Here is a 19,301-nt window from a genome sequence, read left to right as displayed (position 1 = left end):
CTTTCTCTGTCCCTATGTCCCTTTGTATGCTTAAATCTTTAAAACTACGCAACGGGTTTTGATGCATTTTTTTTAATAGATAGAGTGATTGAAGAGGAAGCTTTTAGTATATAATTTATTAGGTTTTAGACAAAGCGGGCGAAGCCGCGGGCGGTAAGCTAGTAATTTCTAAATTGAACTTCCCTAATTCAACTTTGAAATGCTTGAAGTATAACGTCACACGAGGAATAAATTTAATAAAATGTTATTTTGCATTGTTATTTCAAATATAACAGTTGCCTTTAATATTGTGTTGTATTTTCCTGTGCTATTTAAAAAAAAATATATTTATTATGAGTAAGTATGCGTGGAATTTCTTCTTCTATTTCTTTTTTCATCTTCATTGATAACATCTGATAGAACATTTAAATGCTAATAGTTTTGGACCTAATTTAATATTTGATAAACTGTTTCATTGATGTACTTTATTTTTAATAGTTATTTAGTATGATTTGTTATCCTTATGCATTGATCGTATATTTTTTGCAATATGTAGGTACTATTTCCATATACACTAGTTTTAAATATATTATATTTAGTCTGTGTTAGTTCATTGCTTTAGTTCATTGACCCTCAAAATCCCAATGCTGCGGTCTGCCTGAAATAGATATAACTACTAGTCAACTGATAGGCTAGCAAATTCTTTTAATTTTTTATAATATTTTAAATTTAGTTTTTTACTTTTTTTGGAATTATCGGACTACACGGCGACGCTATATAGTTTATATTTAATTTTAAAGTATTAATCTACTTGTGCTACTGTACCTATATCGTCTTGTTCCATCTCAATTATTGTCCATATTTACTTAACCAATGAGTAAATACTCAAAGTTAATTAACTGACAACTATCTGGATGTCCTTGTTTGTTATTGCAGGAATATAATTAGGTATACATTCGATATACACATACGTCTAACGAGTGTTTTTTTCCCAATGTATAAAGTTCTATACATCTTAAACAAAATCTTTGAAATTGATGATGAAAGTTATTTGAAGACGAATTAAAGTTATTTCATTGCGATAATTACAGTTTAAATGTTGAGATAAGATATAAGTAAAGATTAAGTAAGTTAAATGTTGATATAAGTAAAGGGACTGAAAGTTAAGTTAAGAAAGGACGTTTATACTTCAAAAATATTAGACAAAATGAAGGTAGTTTAATATTTTTTAATGTTGTGTTTTAGTACAAAGTCCCGATCAGAATTTTTGCCAGAAAAGTGCAACAAACAGACATACCAGCATTTTATTGATATTAGTATGTGTTTTTATGATAACACTACACTATTCAATAAATAATAATCCTTAGATTAATAATCTATGTCACAAATTCTATGCTTTTTAGGGCTGTCATCAGTCAGATATATAATCTTTATTGGAATGCAATGCATCTCAGCTTTTTTCTTCCATGAGCCATCGTATGTAGTGTTCTTACCTGAACATAAGAAAACATTTGACTTCGGATTTTCTCTTGCGTATTTGGAGAAAAACAGAACGTTAGGTAAGTCATTCATCGATTTTCTGGTATAATCTAATATCTACCACATGTTTTAAAAATTTGAAAATGAACACTCGGTCTTGTATTGATAATAATTGATATTCAACATGTCAATACTAAACTTCCGTGTGGCTTTTGTTCATAATCGTACCCAAATTACAACTCCATGTTTTACCAATGTATTCGTCTTTTGTCAATTTGGTCTGCAATGCTCAATCATAATGGTACGTTTAGACGCGTGGCAAGCAGCCTGGCAAGCAGCCTGGTAAGCAGCCTGGTAAGCAGCCTGGCAAGCAGCCTGGCAAGCAGCCCGTCAAGTAGCCCGGCAGGCAGCCCCAAACAAATAAACACGGGCGCATGCACAAACAACATGTTTACATGCTTGTGCTCGTTGAATGTCACTTTGAACGCAAGCGTCTGAACCCACCATAATTTAATGATCAAGATGAACATTAAAGAAAATCATGAATCCAGATCAGACAATATTTTTTAAGAAAGGTCCTTAATTATTTTTTATTTTTAGTATCCGGGGCTCCACATGCCGATATTAATGGCGCTGTCTATTATTGTCCTGTCGAGGAAAGCGTACACAAAGATTCAGTTATTTGCTCAAAAAATGAAATAAATATTGACATTTTAGCGCAGAATTATAGCAGAGGTAAGTAAAGGGACTGAAAGTTACGTTTATACTTCAAAAATATTAGACAAAATGAAGGTAGTTTAATATTTTTTAATGTTGTGTTTTAGTACAAAGTCCCGATCAGAATTTTTGCCTTGGTGCTTCATTGGCCGTGTCAGATTCGTATGTTTTCGTAAGTACCTATTATTTATTTAGTATCTGAGAAATTGTTTATGTATTTTTTACGATAAAATATTTTTTTTATTTAAAGTCGCTATCTTACTGAAACATTTATTTTCAAAATTAACGCGTCAAACAATTATTATTATGCGTAGCAATCCTAAGTAATAGTTATTTTAATAATATCAAACAACTGTACACTTGCTTTTCTTACATCTTTATAATTACCTTTTAGATTCATTACTTATGAAAATAATAAAAATACTATTTTTATTTCAGACATGTGCACCTCTATGGTCAAAGGAGGTCACCACGCTCAATAACACGCAAAAATATGGTGCATTTGGCACGTGTTTTATATCAGATGAAAGTTCTAGAAGGTATAAGGGCTTGCTTGAACAATATGAGAGGAGAGACTTTAATAATGTCGAAATATCACCGACGTTTGGTAAGATTTTTTATAACTATGTTTTTAAAAAAATAAACGAAATAAGGGTCAGAAAATTGTGTTGTTAATAACGTAGTCTCCCCAATCTGTACCCGTTATATATCTTTTAAAATAAATAGCTTTCACTTCCTATATTGATTCTATCAACAGTTAATAATTTTGAATTAGTTAAAATTTATAAATTCGTGTGACTTGATTATTAATAAAAGGAACATGAAAAAAGCAAAACAAAATATCCTTATAGCACAGATAAAAGTATACTTATAGCTTACGAACTTCTAAAGTTATTGTTTTCATGTATTTACATTGTTCTTGATTTATTTTCAGACAACATATATGGGGGTGTTGGATGGAGTACTCTAGTGGACAAAGAAAACGATTTAATCATAATCGCCAAACCAGCTCTGATAAGCAGTATCAGTTATATGTCTGCTTCAAAATTGGAAACATACGCAAAGGTCGTACCGCTTCATGTATCTGGTCTTCTCGAGTACTTGTATAAAGGTAAGCCTTTTTATTTTTATAGGAATTGTAAACAAATTACATTTTTATAAAGATATACAATATACATCAAAGAATGCTGTTGTTACGGGCCGTCAATTGAACTAGTAAATCGGAAGGTAAATGAAAGATACGGTTTGAATCTAGAGGGTATTCATCAGGGAGAAACTTCAATACCTCATTTAGTATTAATATAACGTAATTTTTTACCAATCTGGGTTGTACTAAAAAAGCTTAATTTAATTTAGAGAATTTCAATACATTCGATCCTTTCCTCCTTCTGATCTACAATTCTGATACAAAATCTGATTTTTATTTTTCAGGGCGTGCGTTTGCGGCTGGTACCTACTTCAGTAACTTTACCACATTATATGCCTTTAGCATGGAAAAGAATAAACGAACTGGGGCTGTTAGTAATGATTTACTTTAAAATTTTAGATGTAGACTAATAGCAGTATATTTATCTTACATTCTGGATAGCTTTTTATGTAAATAACTAACAAGTCAACTGTTTCAAAACAAATACAAAGAATGGCTGTAATTTAATTTTAACTTTTAAGATCTTCGACAGTTTTTAAATCAGTAATAGCAATTTATCATTTAACAAAGATATTTTCACAATACACATTAAAACGAGACTCACATCTTTAACAGGTAGGCTTCCTCCAGTACGACAAAAAATCAGAAAAATTAAGAGTACTCACAAAAAGGAACCGTACCGTATTATTCGAGAACAGGGTGGTTGGAGCCATGTTTGGTGCTGCCCTTCACAGTGTGGACATGACTGGTGATAAATTCTCAGAGCTGGTGGTTGGAGCTCCTGGAGAACCCTGCTGGGAGAATGGCCTTGAAGTTGGCGCTATATACATTTACTTGGGAGGTGATAAGGTAAGTCATAACTTTGTTAGTTATGTGGTTTTATATGCCCAAAAAACATTTTCCAATCTTCACAATCATACAAACTTTCAATAGAATTAATAGTATTGTATAGCATAAACAATAATAGCAATTTATTCCAGGCGAAATCAAAAAGAGAAGCAACTCTTCGCATTTGTGGAAATGAAGACAATTCCCGTCTCGGTACAGCTGTAAGTTCACTCGATTTAAACGAAGATAACTATCCAGGTAACTAAATTTCTTATACTTCTTACAATACGGAATGCCACTATTTATCTACATATCTATCTATTTATCTATGTCTTCTCATATTATAATGCTGAAGAGTTTGTTTGTAAGCGCTTTCAGTTTAATAGCCCATTTATCGAAGATGGCTTATGCTGTATATTATGATCACGCCAAGTCCAATTGGAGCCGACCAATGCGGGTAAAACCGCGGGGCATAGCTAGTATAACATAGTCTTAAATTCTTAATGTCTAGGATTCATTGAAAAACGCCTTGGAAAGCACACAAAGGAGTCTACATTAAAAACAAAAAGTGAAATATATAAACATTTTCAGAAATATTCATAAGCGCACCATATGAAGAAAATGGATACGGAGTTCTTTACGTTTTATCTGGTTATGAAATTTACAAGAAATATTTGAAAACACATCGAAGTTCTCAAAAAGTATTCGTCTCCGAACTGACATACGTCCAAAGAATTAGCAACAATCGCTTCTCTAATTTTGGATATAGTCTCCAAGCATTACCCGACTTCAATAGAGAAGGGGCAAATGGTATCGTATTTTTATAAGAAATTATCTTAACAGAATTAAACATGCTTTCAGTACGAATAATATACTTACTTTTTACTTTATTTTTGTAGTGAAACTTCTTTATCGGGGTTGGAAAAAAATTTAGTGTAACATTTTTCCGTTACGCGCCATCTTTTTCTTATCCCTACCACGCGTGATTCGATGTATTTCTGTAAAGTTGCATATATGTAGTAAATTATTTTTTGAAAAATAAGGCCATAAAGAAGTTTCACTTCTTACGTGTGTACACTTGTACACGCACACATTTTTATACCTATTCAAGTGTAGTTTGAAAAATACAAAATCTGTACGATACGAAGTTCTATAAAATAAAAACATTCCTATAACGTAAATATTTTATCATGCTTCTAGCAATTCCTCTATCTGTGTAGTATTAATCTAAATCCTAAATGATTTTCAGCTTTAGCGATTGGAAGTCCGACGAGCGAACGTGTTATCCTGTACCGAAGTATTCCATTTATAACTGTGACGGTCTCAGCTAAACTTTTGGGCAAAGAGGTATAATATTATAAGTTTAAAGGTATAGATAGATTATGAGTGCTCTAGAAGTGACTAAATGTGGCTAATTGGCTTCAATTTACTTAGCTATCTTTCTTATTCCCGATATAATTTAATCATGCTTTCTTGCTTTAACTTCTAATCGTGTGTGCGTTAGTGTGCCGTTTGTGAAGATCGAATGTTGTGTTCGTATCCTCTCTACCTACATCTCTTTATTTACAATACCATCGGGTATAATATTCTATTTCATAAAGAAACACGAACATATTCATATTTTTCAAACAATATTAATTTATTTTGCAGACGGTACACGAATTAGATACAAATTTCACCGTCCGTGTGGAAACAAGAGTGACATACCCAAAAAGAGTTAATATTAAAGCAAGTGAGTATTCGAATAATTTCGTTATCATTAACACTTTTGTATTCAATAAAGGTTCCACTGGTTGTAATTGGCTAAACAAATATTTCTCCTGATTATTTATTGTGTATTTTTTTTTATAAATACGTTTATTTTAAGCATTTTTAAGTGTCTCTTGGCTGATGATTAGTTTCAGTTATTTTTGAAAGTATTATTTCCTTAGTAGCTGCGCTCCGCGGTTTCACCCGCGTGGCTCCGGTCCTGTTGCTCTTAGCGTGATGATATATAGCCTATAGCCTTCCTCGATGAATGGGCTATCTAGCACCGAAAGAATTTTTCAAATCGGACCAGTAGTTCCTGAGATTAGTGCGTTCAAACAAACAAACAAACTTTTCAGCTTTATAATATTAGTATCCTACTACTATTATAAAGGCGAAAGTTTTTAAGTATGGATGTATGGATGTTTGTTACTCTTTCACGCAAATACTACTGAACCGATTACAATGAAATTTAGCACACATATATAGGGTAACTTGGATTAACACATAGGATAGGTTTTATCCCGGAAATCCCACGGGAACGGGAACTATGCGGGTTTTTCTTTGAAAACGCGGGCGAAGCCGCGGGCGGAAAGCTAGTAGATAATATAATCGTTCTTCTTTCAGAATTGCTACAATCTGTAAGTCTAACTGCGAATGCTGCTAAGTCTTTTGATTCTGATGACTTCGTAATCAATCTATCCAATTCCAATCAGACTGTTTTCACAAATGACGTAACAGTTACTTTGGTAAGTCAAAAGTCCTTTGGATAAATTAAATAATTATAAAATAATCTTTTATTATCGCTACTTTAATTAGATATACATAGTTATTTAGATTTCTATGGATATAGTATTTCGGCGATGACGTCATGGTAACAATGTGTCCGGATGAAATTATTTCTTTTTCCCATCTCGAGTGACGTAAAAACAGTTATTATATATACTTTTTTATAATAATTATAGATTTTTAACGGATTTAAAACACGAATTTAACCACTTTCGTTGTGGGTTCTGAAATGATTTATTTAAATTTCAGTATGACCAGCAACCGGGACTTTTTAAATTTCAAGCAGAAGTTAAAATTGATGAAGCAACTTTACATAAGAAAGGTGAATATTAAAAAAATGGTTGTTGAATTCAATTTATTCATTTATTTATGAAAATTAATTTGAATCAAGGATCAACAAAATTTGTGGGTAGTTAGAAGTGGGATCGATTTGTAACATGGCTGAAAAGTTAATAAACGCTTTCCTCGGCTGTAATATAAAAAATTAACATATATAAGTCTGTTAATAAATCAATAAAGAATTTATGAATATATAGTATAATAGTAGACTAATTAATACGAAAAAAATTTTAATAAGTTACAATCATGCAGTAATGTGGGTAGTCTTTAAACATCCTTCCATGTAATCACAAACAAACACGTTCCATAGCATGGTTAGAAATAATAAAATATATTTTACATAATTCTTTTTTTTTTCAGTTTTTGACAGCGCATTGGTGAGTTTCAGTGAGCAAAGCAAGACGAAAACCGTTCTCGATATAACACGAATAAGTAACGCCAGTGAACCTAATTTATCCATCGTCTACGATTGGTCTGGCCGGTTAGTTTTTATTTTTTTGTTTGTCCTTACTGTACTTCTATATATTTATATATATAAGTTATAAGTTAAGCTTGTCATGTCTGTATAATCTTTGTAGGTATACAGAATAATTTTGAATCAAGTTACAACTACTTATCTACACCTAAAATATTACGCATGCGTAATTTTTTGCGAAATAAAGATTTTTTTGTCGAACCTAAGATATCATATACTTAGATAGCGTTGTCTAAAACACAATTTTTATTAATATTTATCACAGAGAAGAGCAATACGTGCTGGGGTCATCAACGTCAGAGGTCATGACAGTTGTAGTACAGAATGATGGAACAAATTCGGATTGGTCTTGCGCATGGATACGAGTTTCTGGTGCCCCCGTACGTATCTAATCTTTTTTTACTAATATTAGTAGTATTGTACAGGGTTTCCCAAGAATGGTAGATAGTTACGTACCAACGTGCGTCCTCTCGCCCAGAAAATTCTTCACCAAACGACTCGCGATCTAAGCCATTTTTTTTGTAGGTACGTCAAATTGGCACAACAGGTACCTAAAGTATAAACAATAACAATGATTATTTTATAAAATTAAAGCTTTTGTTTGTTTGGTTGGACGCGTTTATCTCAGAAATTACTGCTATTTTAAAACAGCGCTGTTTAATACAAAGCCTAGGCTATAAATGAACTGTTTAACCAGTTGGCTGCGATATTCAAACATTTAATTAACCTGTTTTTGTTTTATTTAGAACTTGCCAGAAAAACAATATTGGATTAGACAATGAAATTCTATTTTAATAGACGTAACAAAGCAATAATCTGATATGGGTATAATCTCTTAATTCCTTAGACTAATTAGGAAACGCTTATAGATATACAAGAGTATTATAAAAACGTTATTTGGATTTATTTTAACAACGAATATAGAAATAGTAGAATTACCTAGTGAATTGAAATAAACTCAATTTATAATACCACAGGAAACATTTTAAATTATTGATTAACTATTTATTATAATTAATTGCTTCCTTGGCCATAATTATTTATTTTTCTCAGGTTACATTACTAGAGTGTGATCAACCTCAAGATTCGTGGTACAAATGTAATTTCTTTAATCTAGACAGACGTGAAAAGGTAAGTTGAATATAATAATACTAGCGGTCCGCCGCGGCTTCGCCCGTGGTACATATTTCGCAATAAAAGGTAGCCTATGTTCTTTCTCAGGGTCTAAAGATTATCTGTGCCAAATTTCATCAAAATCGGTCCAGTAGTTTATGCGTGAAAACCATACATACATACATACATACAAACCTTTCCTCTTTATAATATTAGTATAGATTAATTTCTCCTCGCATTCATATGAGTATTAATTTCATTTTCGATGGTTTTAATACATTTTATTTATGAGCTCAAAAGAAGACGAGCGGGCCAAGACCACGCTCGCTGTGCTGTTTTAAAAATTTTGATACTAAAAATAAATATATTTTATACATTGAGATACTATTACTACGTATGGAGACGACACCGCCTACATCACTGTTCCGCTCAACATAGGTCAAATGGCCTCTCTGCACTCAGTCGCTTTAGCGCGATGGTCGCGTTCATGTCTTGTTTGTTATATAAAGCAAAAAACCATGAAACTCATCAAATATGCCCTCGATTGTGTAACGATATTGCACTAATAATTCAAGTAATGCGGCAAAGTACAAAGAAATAACTTTTCATCGGTAATTAACAAGATAATCATTTTTAAAACTTGGTTCGTGCAAAATTTTTGGCGGGCGCCATTTTGCGTCATTTGTCATAGACTCAAAATTTAAGAAATGGTATTTGGTATGAAAGATGTTTAATTAGTCATATTATATGACGTAAATTTTTATAGTGGAAAATAATAATTTTACACATTTAGAAAATATTGTACTGTGGATATTATGTGAAAAAAGGTTAAAACATGAAAATATGAAAATAAATTAGTTACCAACGTATCAATTTTTTTGTTACATTGATTGATTAATATATTTATGGGCGGATGGCCATAATCATCAGAATCACCCATATCTTCAGTAAATTATAATGTTGGTGGAAACAAATGAATCATCGATGTTACAACAAATGTTATGTAATCGCACAAATCTATGCGCTAGTAATTAGGGAATCACTTGATCAATCGCTTTTAATTAGTTTTGAAACAACAATACACAAGATTACTCGGAACAATAGCGATTCGTCGCAAACGTGGTGCTCTAGCCGTTCTTCGTTTGTAACCAAGCAACGTCTCCAGCCGACCATCGACGCGACGCTCCGCTAGATCGACAGTTGTCAAATCTCGTTCCGATGTAATTCTCATCAGCCAGTAATACTTCTACCATCCAGTAATACTCCTACATATTTATTAGATTAATTATAATTTTTTTTTTACATTAATTGTTCATAATTGGTAATAGGCAAAATATTTACGAAGTTTCGCCTCTATGGCGGTGAGTCGATGACATCACTAGCCGCCCCGCGCCGCCGCGCTTGGCGCACAGATTTTCTTCGTGGTGTCTCCTCTATACGTAGTAATAATAGCTCAATGATTTTATATGGACTAATTGCCTGGTTTTATTAATGATATAACTTTATTTGTGCAGAAAATGATAAAATTTTCGTCATATTGATTAATACTTAATTAATAAATAAATAATTCTCCCAGCGTCTATTAGATATTATCTTGGATATGAGCACATTATCAAACAAAGATGAAAAACTGCAAGTTGAAGTATTGCTGTTCAATACATGTGAATCGTCACGAAGCAATGCCACATCGAGCAGTTTCAAGGAAATAAAATATAAACTTAATCCTAGTGATATAATCGTTGATGGGTAAGTAAGAATGAAGAAAACAAATTGTTTAGTAATAATATCTTAATAAAAAAAAGTTTATTTTAGTTTGTCTAGTAATTCTAAAATAAGAACGTGTGTGCCGAGTACAGGTGTCAGAAGAGAAACTTATTTGGCAAGATTCAAAGATAACTTCAAATTTTACCCTCAACGCGCCTAAAAAAGTTTCACTTCAATAGTTAATACAGTTTAAAATTTAAATAATAAAAAAAAATATTAAATATATAAGTGTTATTTAAATCACTACATAGTATAAAACAAAGTCGCTTTCTCTGTCCCTATTTCCCTATGTCCCTTTGTATGCTTAAATCTTTAAATCTACGCAACGGATTTTGATGCGGTTTTTTTTAATAGATAGAGTGATTCAAGAGGAAGGTTTTAGTATATACTTATAAGGTTTTAGATAAAGCGGGCGAAGCCGCGGGCGGTAAGCTAGTAAATTATATTTTATTTCTATGAATTTACAGAATGTATCAAGACCAAAACATAACGGCCAGTAAAATACAAAGTGAGGACGATACTGACATCGAAACTTCAGTTTTATATGTGGTAAGATATTCTATCAAATACATTTACTTTTAATTATCAATGATAATATTTTATTTTTAGCCCAAAATTTATCCAAATTTAATGTAAGGATAACCTGATACTGAGTCCACCTCTTTATAAGTTAGAATACAGGTTAATGAATGAGCATGAGAGTCAATGAGCGAAACTAAGGCCCTGGAGAGTAACCATGACGTCCTAAAGCATTAATTTCCAGTTTTAAAAAATGACCTATAATGTAGCTTCATCACTTTCCCATACTGGAATTAATACTGCTACAATACGTCATTTGTAAACCCCCTGTATTAGGTAAAGACAAACAAAAGACAGATTGTTTTGTCCATATAAACTCGATCACTAGAAATGCATCTTACCCTCACAAAAGGATAAAGGATTTCACACAAGCCTGATTCAAGCGGGGAATGAACCATAATGTTTATCTGAAAGCCTATTCATTGGAGGGTTATCAGTACTTATTCAGGTTATTTAAATTAATCGATTTAAAATTGAGTGTAGTTAATAGTTATAGCTCTCAGTACTTATGGGTCAAATAAAACAGAGCATTTTGCACGCCTCATAAGCGAAGCGTTGAGGTGGGTACTACTGTCACTTCGCGCAAAACATCTGATTTTTCAAACTTAAAATGTCTTTATGTATCATACATTCCACTTGTAAGATAAATAAAATACATACACACACATATTAAGAAAAAACACTATTTTTAACATTCATGATATTTTTGATGTCATTTTTGTTATTTAAACTAGTTAAAAAACAGTTTAAAAAAGTTCTGTCTTGGACGTCCGTGTGTCTGTATGTGCGGAGGATTTTCTTGTTAACACGATAGCGACCGAAATACTTTACTAATCGAGTCTTTTTTTTTCTCTTACGCTTGAGTATGCTCAGGAATAGAACCCTTTCATTTTTCAGGGTCTGATTCGATGTGGTTTAATTGTTATTAAATAAACAAAAATAATAATTAATAAATAATTATTAAAAAAAAATTATGAGGCGTGCACTTTTGGATTTTCCAAACTTTATTTTAACACTACAAAGGTAGAAAGAACTAAAATGCAGTGGAATTGAGAACTCAAACCTTTATGACGTCGGTTAAACAACAACGAAAATATAAAAAAAATGTTTACCAAAGATATTCCGTAAATCTACAAAGCGCTCTTTTATACGATATAATTTCAACGAAACGATACTTCACGAAAAAATACACATCAGAAATCTCTTTGAATACGTAAACGATATTATTTGATTTATAATAATACATTTTTCACTCACAGATAACAAACAATGGCTCAGTGTTGTGGGAATCTGTTACCGCCCAATTCTCTGTAAATCCAATATTTATGGACAATTTTACGGTAAGTGTGTTATTATATTCTTTACTGAGATCTGAATTAAGGGACAAGGGTATATGTGTAGAATTTGTCTGAAAGAGAAGGCTATACGATATTTTTTTTTTATTTTTTCAAAATATAACAATTGTCAAATAATAAAAATAGTTTGGCCGTCCACACAATGGGCAGCGTTGGCCTAACAAGCTACTACTGCGATTATGAATAAACATCTACAATGACAGCCAATCATAAACATTTAGGTCTTCTACACTATCGTGATTGCCTCTGCTCGCCCAACGGTGCCCATTGTGTGGAGGGATAAGACGAAACCATTGGGATGTTACATTCCATAAACTGTAATAAAATGATGGTCCTTCATATAGAGGTATAATGTGTGGGAAATTGAATTTAGAGTCTTATTGTATCCCATAATTATTAAAAAAAATATGAGAGTTATATTTGCGTTATTTACATTCACATCAAAAAAATCCTACACGTTTTATTTAGCAATCGTTAATGCATTTTTTTTATTTCTAGATAATTTCTCGATCTATAAATTGTGAGCTTGATAAAGAAACGAATCTCTCATACAGCTGCGTTTTAGATTTAAAACCAAAAAACAATGTTAAGATTGTCGCTTCAACAAAAATTCCGAAGAAAAATATAAGTGAGTAACAATATTATACATAAAAAAATGTTTGCATTATTTTTTTAAATATTTATGATGTCCTTTTATTATCTGTGCTATATGCAATTTTAATTTTCAGTGAACCTTTTTAAAAATAACCGCATATTTGTCGAAACTGTACTAAAATTGTCGCTAAATGGAAATATTGTAACGAAAACGTGAGTACACAAATGTATTACTTACTACATATTTGGGACTAGCTTTCCGCCTGCGGCTTCGCCCGCGTTTTCAAAGAAAAACCCGCATAGTTCCCGTTCCCGTGGGATTTCCGGGATAAAACCTAGCCTATGTTACTCGTGGATAATGTAGCTTTCGAATGGTGAAAGAATTTTTAAAATCGGTCCAGTAGTTTATGAGCCTATTCATTACAATCAAACAAACAAACAAACAAACAAAGTTTTCCTCTTTATAATATTAGTGTAGATAAATTATATTAATAATTATTAAATTATTGTTACCTTTCTAATGGCGCAGACATTCGCACCATTTCCACTATTAATAACAATTATTCTCTCTCCTTAGAAAAAATCTTACAATATTGTTAATATGAAACCTCCAGATATATTATTTCAATTACAATTAAAAGAAAAGCAAAAACTTCGATTCTATATTAATTATGAATGATAAATATTTAAAATCAAATTTAAACAAAGCACCATTTTTTTCTACAAAGTTTATTCACCTCTTGACTGTTCCATTTTTAAAATCGTAATTTTTTTTTTTATTTCAGCTTGAATACAACACTTTTTTATCAGAACGACATAACATTCGGCCAAAATAGAAACCTCGTAATATTGATTGCGAGTATTTTAGCTGCCTTACTGTTAATTGTCGTTATTTTTGGACTGTATAAGGTATGTGATTTTTATAATCTATTAACCATGGACGTATAAAAAAAGACGGACGGTATATCGCCTAAGTGACATATCACACTAGCGGATTGCGAGCGGTTTCAAAGCGGAGCGGGTGCGCAACGAATACGTTGCGGTTGCGCAGCGAATTCGTTGCGGACGCGTGGCAGATGCGCAACGTTTACGTCGCAGTCATGTACACTCATTAACAAAATGGAATCCGTGCTGGTTGTTACTTATAACTTGTGATAGTATAATAATTATGAGATCATTATTTTTTACGAGTTTCATAACATGTTAATGTTTAGGGTATTGTTTTATCTATTAAATCTTGGTCGAAATGCAATCAGATAACTTAATTGCTCATTAAGAAAGTTCATTAGTGAAATAAATGTTAAAGCTCCTTAACTAAAACAGGGCTATCTTATTATTAGATAAATAGCAGTGAATAGAAAATTTTATCAAGCAACCAGCAACTCACTATCACTTTGCTCATAATTAGGTTCACAAAATCTCTTTATAACATACGTTGCTATGGGAGAGATTATACTGGTCAGTCGTTACATACTTTTGGAATGTATGGTACATTCTAAAAGTCCTAGTAATTCAATTTTATAGCACCTTTTTTTAACAACTCCAGTTGTTATTACATCTTTAGTTAACTGTTAAGTAAGTGCATTTCCACAGTACGGTTAAAAAATTGAGTGCTACAGAAACGATGGAAATATTGAATGGAAGTTAGGCAAGGCGGAAGGGCTGGCTTTTGTGCGAGAGTATACAAAATGACGCGTCCGCAACGAATTCGCTGCGCAACCGCGGCGTGTTCGTTGCGCGCCCGCAACGTATTCGTTGCGCACCCGCTCCGCTTTGAAACCGCTCGCAATCCGCTAGTGTGATATGGCACTAAACATTGAGTGAAGCCTAGTAATGGCGGCGAAACATCCGTGTGTGTATGCCATGTTGCCATGGCAACAGCTGTCCTGATGACAATGGCGGCTGTATTTTTTTCTATAAATTTTATCGTAATAATTTTGTAATTAAAACATAAAAGAAATAACTTGCTTCCCTGTGGAATGTAATCCCTTGTGTTTTGTTATTTAAAATTGCACTGTTGCGACACCATTTAACCACGCAAGACGGCATTTTAAATATTTTTTGTGAAACAGTGACGCAGTTAATCAGTCGGTAGTTCACGACGTAATGGCGGCCGACTAGCTTACTATGGTGAGAGTGTGTGCGTGTTTATTGTCTTTACACGATCGCTAGCTTACTATGGTGGCTTCACGTTGTTTGTTCGTAATATGGCGTCCGTCTTTTTTTATACGTCCATGCTATTAACCATGAAAATTTAATGTAGTTTATTTACATTTTAAACCCTGGAATAATTCGTCGAACAATTTGAAATTTGATGTATATTGTTAAGAAGCTAGATAATTTACAATCATTTCAAATAAATAAATACCTACTATATAGTTAATTTTATTTTAATAAACGTAAAATAATTGAATCTATAATAAATATAACTTAAAAAAACTCCTTTTACTTTACATAGAAGATCGACATGGTAAGTATAAATGAAAATCTTTATTTCAGAGTACAAACCTTGTAGTAAATTTTGTCAAAAATAAACTTGCTTCTAGACAAGAAAGGTAGGAAAGGGATAATGTAATAGGATTTTGACCCGCATATTTCGTTCTAGCGATGAACGAAGTAGTGATGAACAAAATTCGACTTTTTTTAATGTATGAAGTATTTGAATAGAGTAAAATAAATAAAATGAAGTACACAAAAGATGTAAAATTAATATTTTTTTTTATTATTGGTTTTAGGTATTTGTAATATTGATGTAGGTAGGTATATTTTTGTCAGTTTATTTTTATCTGCATAAACATGAATAAAATTAGTTTAAAATAAGTTATAAAATCGCTTGTGAAGTGATTTGAAACATTCTCATAAAAATATATATATTCTTACAATTCGATTTATGGGTTCACTGAAAATGCACTCAGACCAAATGCTTGCGAATGAAGGAAAACAGGCATTTTCGTAATAGATTCAGAAAATATTTTCACAATTTATAAAATAAAAAAGACAGATTCTGGAATAAGTACATAAATTATAACTTTATTTAATAGTTATATTATGTCTAAGGTGATCTTGACGTTCATAATATTTGTTTTATCTTTATCTACAACTAGCTGCGCCCCGCGGATTCACCCGCGTGGCTCCGCTCCTGTTGGTCTTAGCGTGATGATATTATATAATAATAGCCTAATGTCTTCCTTAAAATTGGGCTATCTAACACAAATAATTTTTCAAATTCCTGGTATTAGCACGTTCAAACAAACAAACAAACTTCAGGTTTATAACAATGTACCTACCTACTTATTATGACTACTTAACTATTAAATTATGTATTTACTGATTTGCACAGCGAATCTCAAATGAAATGTATTTTTCAACAACAATGATTTTAAATTTCACTTTCAGGCTGGATTTTTCAAGAGAGCTAACAAAAAGAAGTTGAACGACTTACGGGCGAGTGTTGTAAGTTACCTATTATTAATTATTATTATCTGCATCAGTACGTAATCTTTTTTACCTTAGCTTAATAGCAATCTACAATCTACATATTTCTGTAGAGTATTATATTCTTGTCATTTTTTTATCTTATATCTATTATTTAGAGTTCCGTCAAGAGTCAAGATCCTTTTTCTCAGGAACGCGTGAAAATACCAAGCTGATTTTTAAAAGTAAATTAGGAACCTACTAGTCCTCTTAAGCTTACTAATAGTTCTTATGATTTGTTTCCTAATTTCTTCCAAATAACTTAAAGATATCTATCTATTCATAAAGACAATAATATTATGTATTACGCAGCATTAAATAATTTAATCATTTCATACGAAGAACAAATACTAATATGTGCAAATCGTTAATTAAACCAATCAGTTGGGATTATCAAGCAATTTTACGTCTAGAAATTTCGAGAAACTCATTAATACTTACACGCTGAATCGACTAAATTTGTACCTCGTAAATTTTCTGTATAAGGTTTATTCAAAATTTTGTTTTAAGAATTATAATGGTATTGGAAGCTCAAACGATTCAAAAATGGTCACAAATAATTCAATTCGCCCATTTTAGTTTTATAACACGTATAATTTACTTTATCTAGTTACTAACTCTTTTTCTTTATTTCATAATTTCAGAAAAGACCTCTTCCACCTCTGAGTGCCGGTACCTCAAATTCACAGCAGACTAACAGTAGCGGAGATGATGTAAGTTTAAATACTTTTGTTGTAGAATTTTAATACATACCTAAATAACTTCTTCCAATAAGTATCTATGCATAGCGGTCGTAGATATAAATATATAAACAGATAAATATTTAAGAACAATTTTCACACATGGCACGATCTGATCCCATACTAAGCTTTCGCTTGTTATGGAAACCAGAAGGCAGATTGTTGTTATCTTGTTGGTATAGTCAATAAAAACCCAGGTGCACGTTTTACAAGAAAAACTTTATTAAGATGAAAAATATACGTGTTACACGAGCAATGTCCGCAGAGAAAAGGAAGTACAAAACAAAATGTTGCCATTACATAAAAAGTGACCACAGATTATTGAAGGCGCAAATTTATTACAACACAGATAAACATACATATTATATAATTATAAATAAATACTTATATAGATAATCAACACCTAGACACAGAACATGTATGTTCATCACACAAATATTTACCCCGGGTGGGAAACGAACTCCAACGAAGCCAACCGGTCAGTCAATATATAGGTATATAAGTTTAAAAAATATCTATATATTTATTAAACTGTGGTGATTGAGTTTGAGATCGATTATTTCCATGTATGAAGATTTATCTATATATTATATCGTGTTTAAATCTATACTTTAATTATTGACTGACCGGTTGGCTTGGTTGGTAGTGGCCCTGCCGTCCAAGCCAGAGGTCGTGGGTTCGATTCCCACCCGGGGCAAATATTTGTGTCATGAACATAGATGTTTGCTCTGTGTCTGGGTGTTAATTATCTATATAAGTATTTATTTAAAAATTATATATGTATGTTTATCAGCCATCTGGTTTCCATAACACAAGCGAAAGCTTAGTATGGGTCAGATCGTGCCGTGTGTGAAAATTGTCCTGAAATATTTATATTTTATTTTATATTTTTTATATTTTATACCTATGCCATATTATGTACTACAAAAAACGAGACTATAATATATTCCAGGTAAATGCAATACTTTCAATAATATTTTCCAGAAAGCAGCCGATCGCAAGAGTAAAATTGAATCGATGCGTGAAGATTCAGACTTAGTGTAAGTGTTTTGAAATTAAATACTTTATAGCGGATGAAAATGATTCTATTTATTCATTTATAATACAATAGATAACTCATAATTCTATTAAAATTATATTAACAATCGTTAATTATATGAGAAATTACGTTTATAACGATTTCCATATGCCACGGTACATACAACATTTTAGTATTAAGGTCCTGATTGCCTCTTGAACACTTTAAAACCGTTAAAAAGCGTTTAATTTCAAAATAACTTGCACAAAAATAATAATTAAAAAGCATCAAACGCTGCCTATAAGATAAGCTTGTATATCAACTTGAAATTCTGAGTAATTTCTGTAATTTTACATTGACATTTTCGGTTTAGTTTTGATTTTGGATAATTAAAACAACGTAATTCTTGTATATTATGTATATTCTATTTGGATTTATATACATATTATATAATTATTGAAATTCCTTTCTTAAAAAGTTAAAAGCTTCCTTCTGCAGTAGCATAAAAAGGTATCGAAACTATGAATTCCGCCCTAGTATCGTTTCCAAATTGCTTCAGTGTGTCCTTTTTGGTACATTAACTATATTTATTTTTTTAACAAATATTTTCTCTTTAGACAGAGTTTGCAGTGATTGAGGCGGTAGAAGAATATATGATGGTGGACTTTAATCAGACTGAAACGCAAGATAAAGCCACGCTTATTGGAGAAGACCAATAGTTTTCTAGATACAGTCAAAAACCTCTACCTAACGTTTCGAAGAGATCGCTGTTTTAGCGATAAGGCCAGCATTTTGCGTGTATTTAACTGACTTCAAAAAAAAGGAAGAGGTTCAATTCAGCCAGTTTTTTTTTTGTATTGTTTGTGTCCTTTCGTATTGTTTTAGTTACTGGTGTGAATAAAGTTAAAATATATTTGCGTAATATTGTAGGTATACCTAAGTACTAAAATGGTCAGGTTGTGAAAATTTTACAAATCTTGACTTGGTCGTATTTTTACTCAGTATTATTTTATCTTAAGCTTATTATACTGTACTTTTAGTAAGATAGATTTATTTTATAATACCTAATATTAAAAGTAAAAGCTTAATACAATCTATACCATCTATATTTTAAACCCATTCATCCCATATAAAATGTACAGGGTGTCCCACTATCAGTAAACTA

The 19,301-nt window shown here is 31.7% G+C and overlaps 1 protein-coding gene across 1 annotated transcript; it reads left to right on the top strand.

The window, feature by feature from the left end:
* Positions 1-243: 243 nt before the first annotated feature.
* Positions 244-19,186, top strand: LOC149486121 (uncharacterized). The gene is made up of 26 exons (XM_089699457.1): positions 244-336; positions 1,383-1,538; positions 2,059-2,193; positions 2,283-2,347; positions 2,614-2,782; positions 3,110-3,286; positions 3,607-3,692; positions 3,938-4,171; positions 4,303-4,408; positions 4,742-4,960; positions 5,400-5,497; positions 5,801-5,882; positions 6,524-6,645; positions 6,935-7,007; positions 7,385-7,505; positions 7,765-7,879; positions 8,553-8,630; positions 10,189-10,358; positions 10,844-10,925; positions 12,215-12,295; positions 12,809-12,938; positions 13,039-13,117; positions 13,690-13,813; positions 16,301-16,357; positions 17,023-17,091; positions 18,754-19,186. The coding sequence occupies exons 1-26, from the start codon at positions 333-335 to the stop codon at positions 18,853-18,855; spliced, it is 2,934 nt and encodes a 977-aa protein (XP_089555583.1). The 5' UTR covers positions 244-332; the 3' UTR covers positions 18,856-19,186.
* Positions 19,187-19,301: the final 115 nt, after the last annotated feature.

The sequence above is a fragment of the Colias philodice genome, chromosome 9 (assembly GCF_061535455.1).
Source record: "Colias philodice isolate Cphi_HAF_F1 chromosome 9, ilColPhil1 Martin Lab GWU primary, whole genome shotgun sequence".
NCBI classification, from domain to species: Eukaryota; Metazoa; Arthropoda; class Insecta; order Lepidoptera; family Pieridae; genus Colias; species Colias philodice.
Note: the sequence above shows the minus strand (reverse complement) of the source record. Positions and strands in the feature narration are given on the sequence as shown.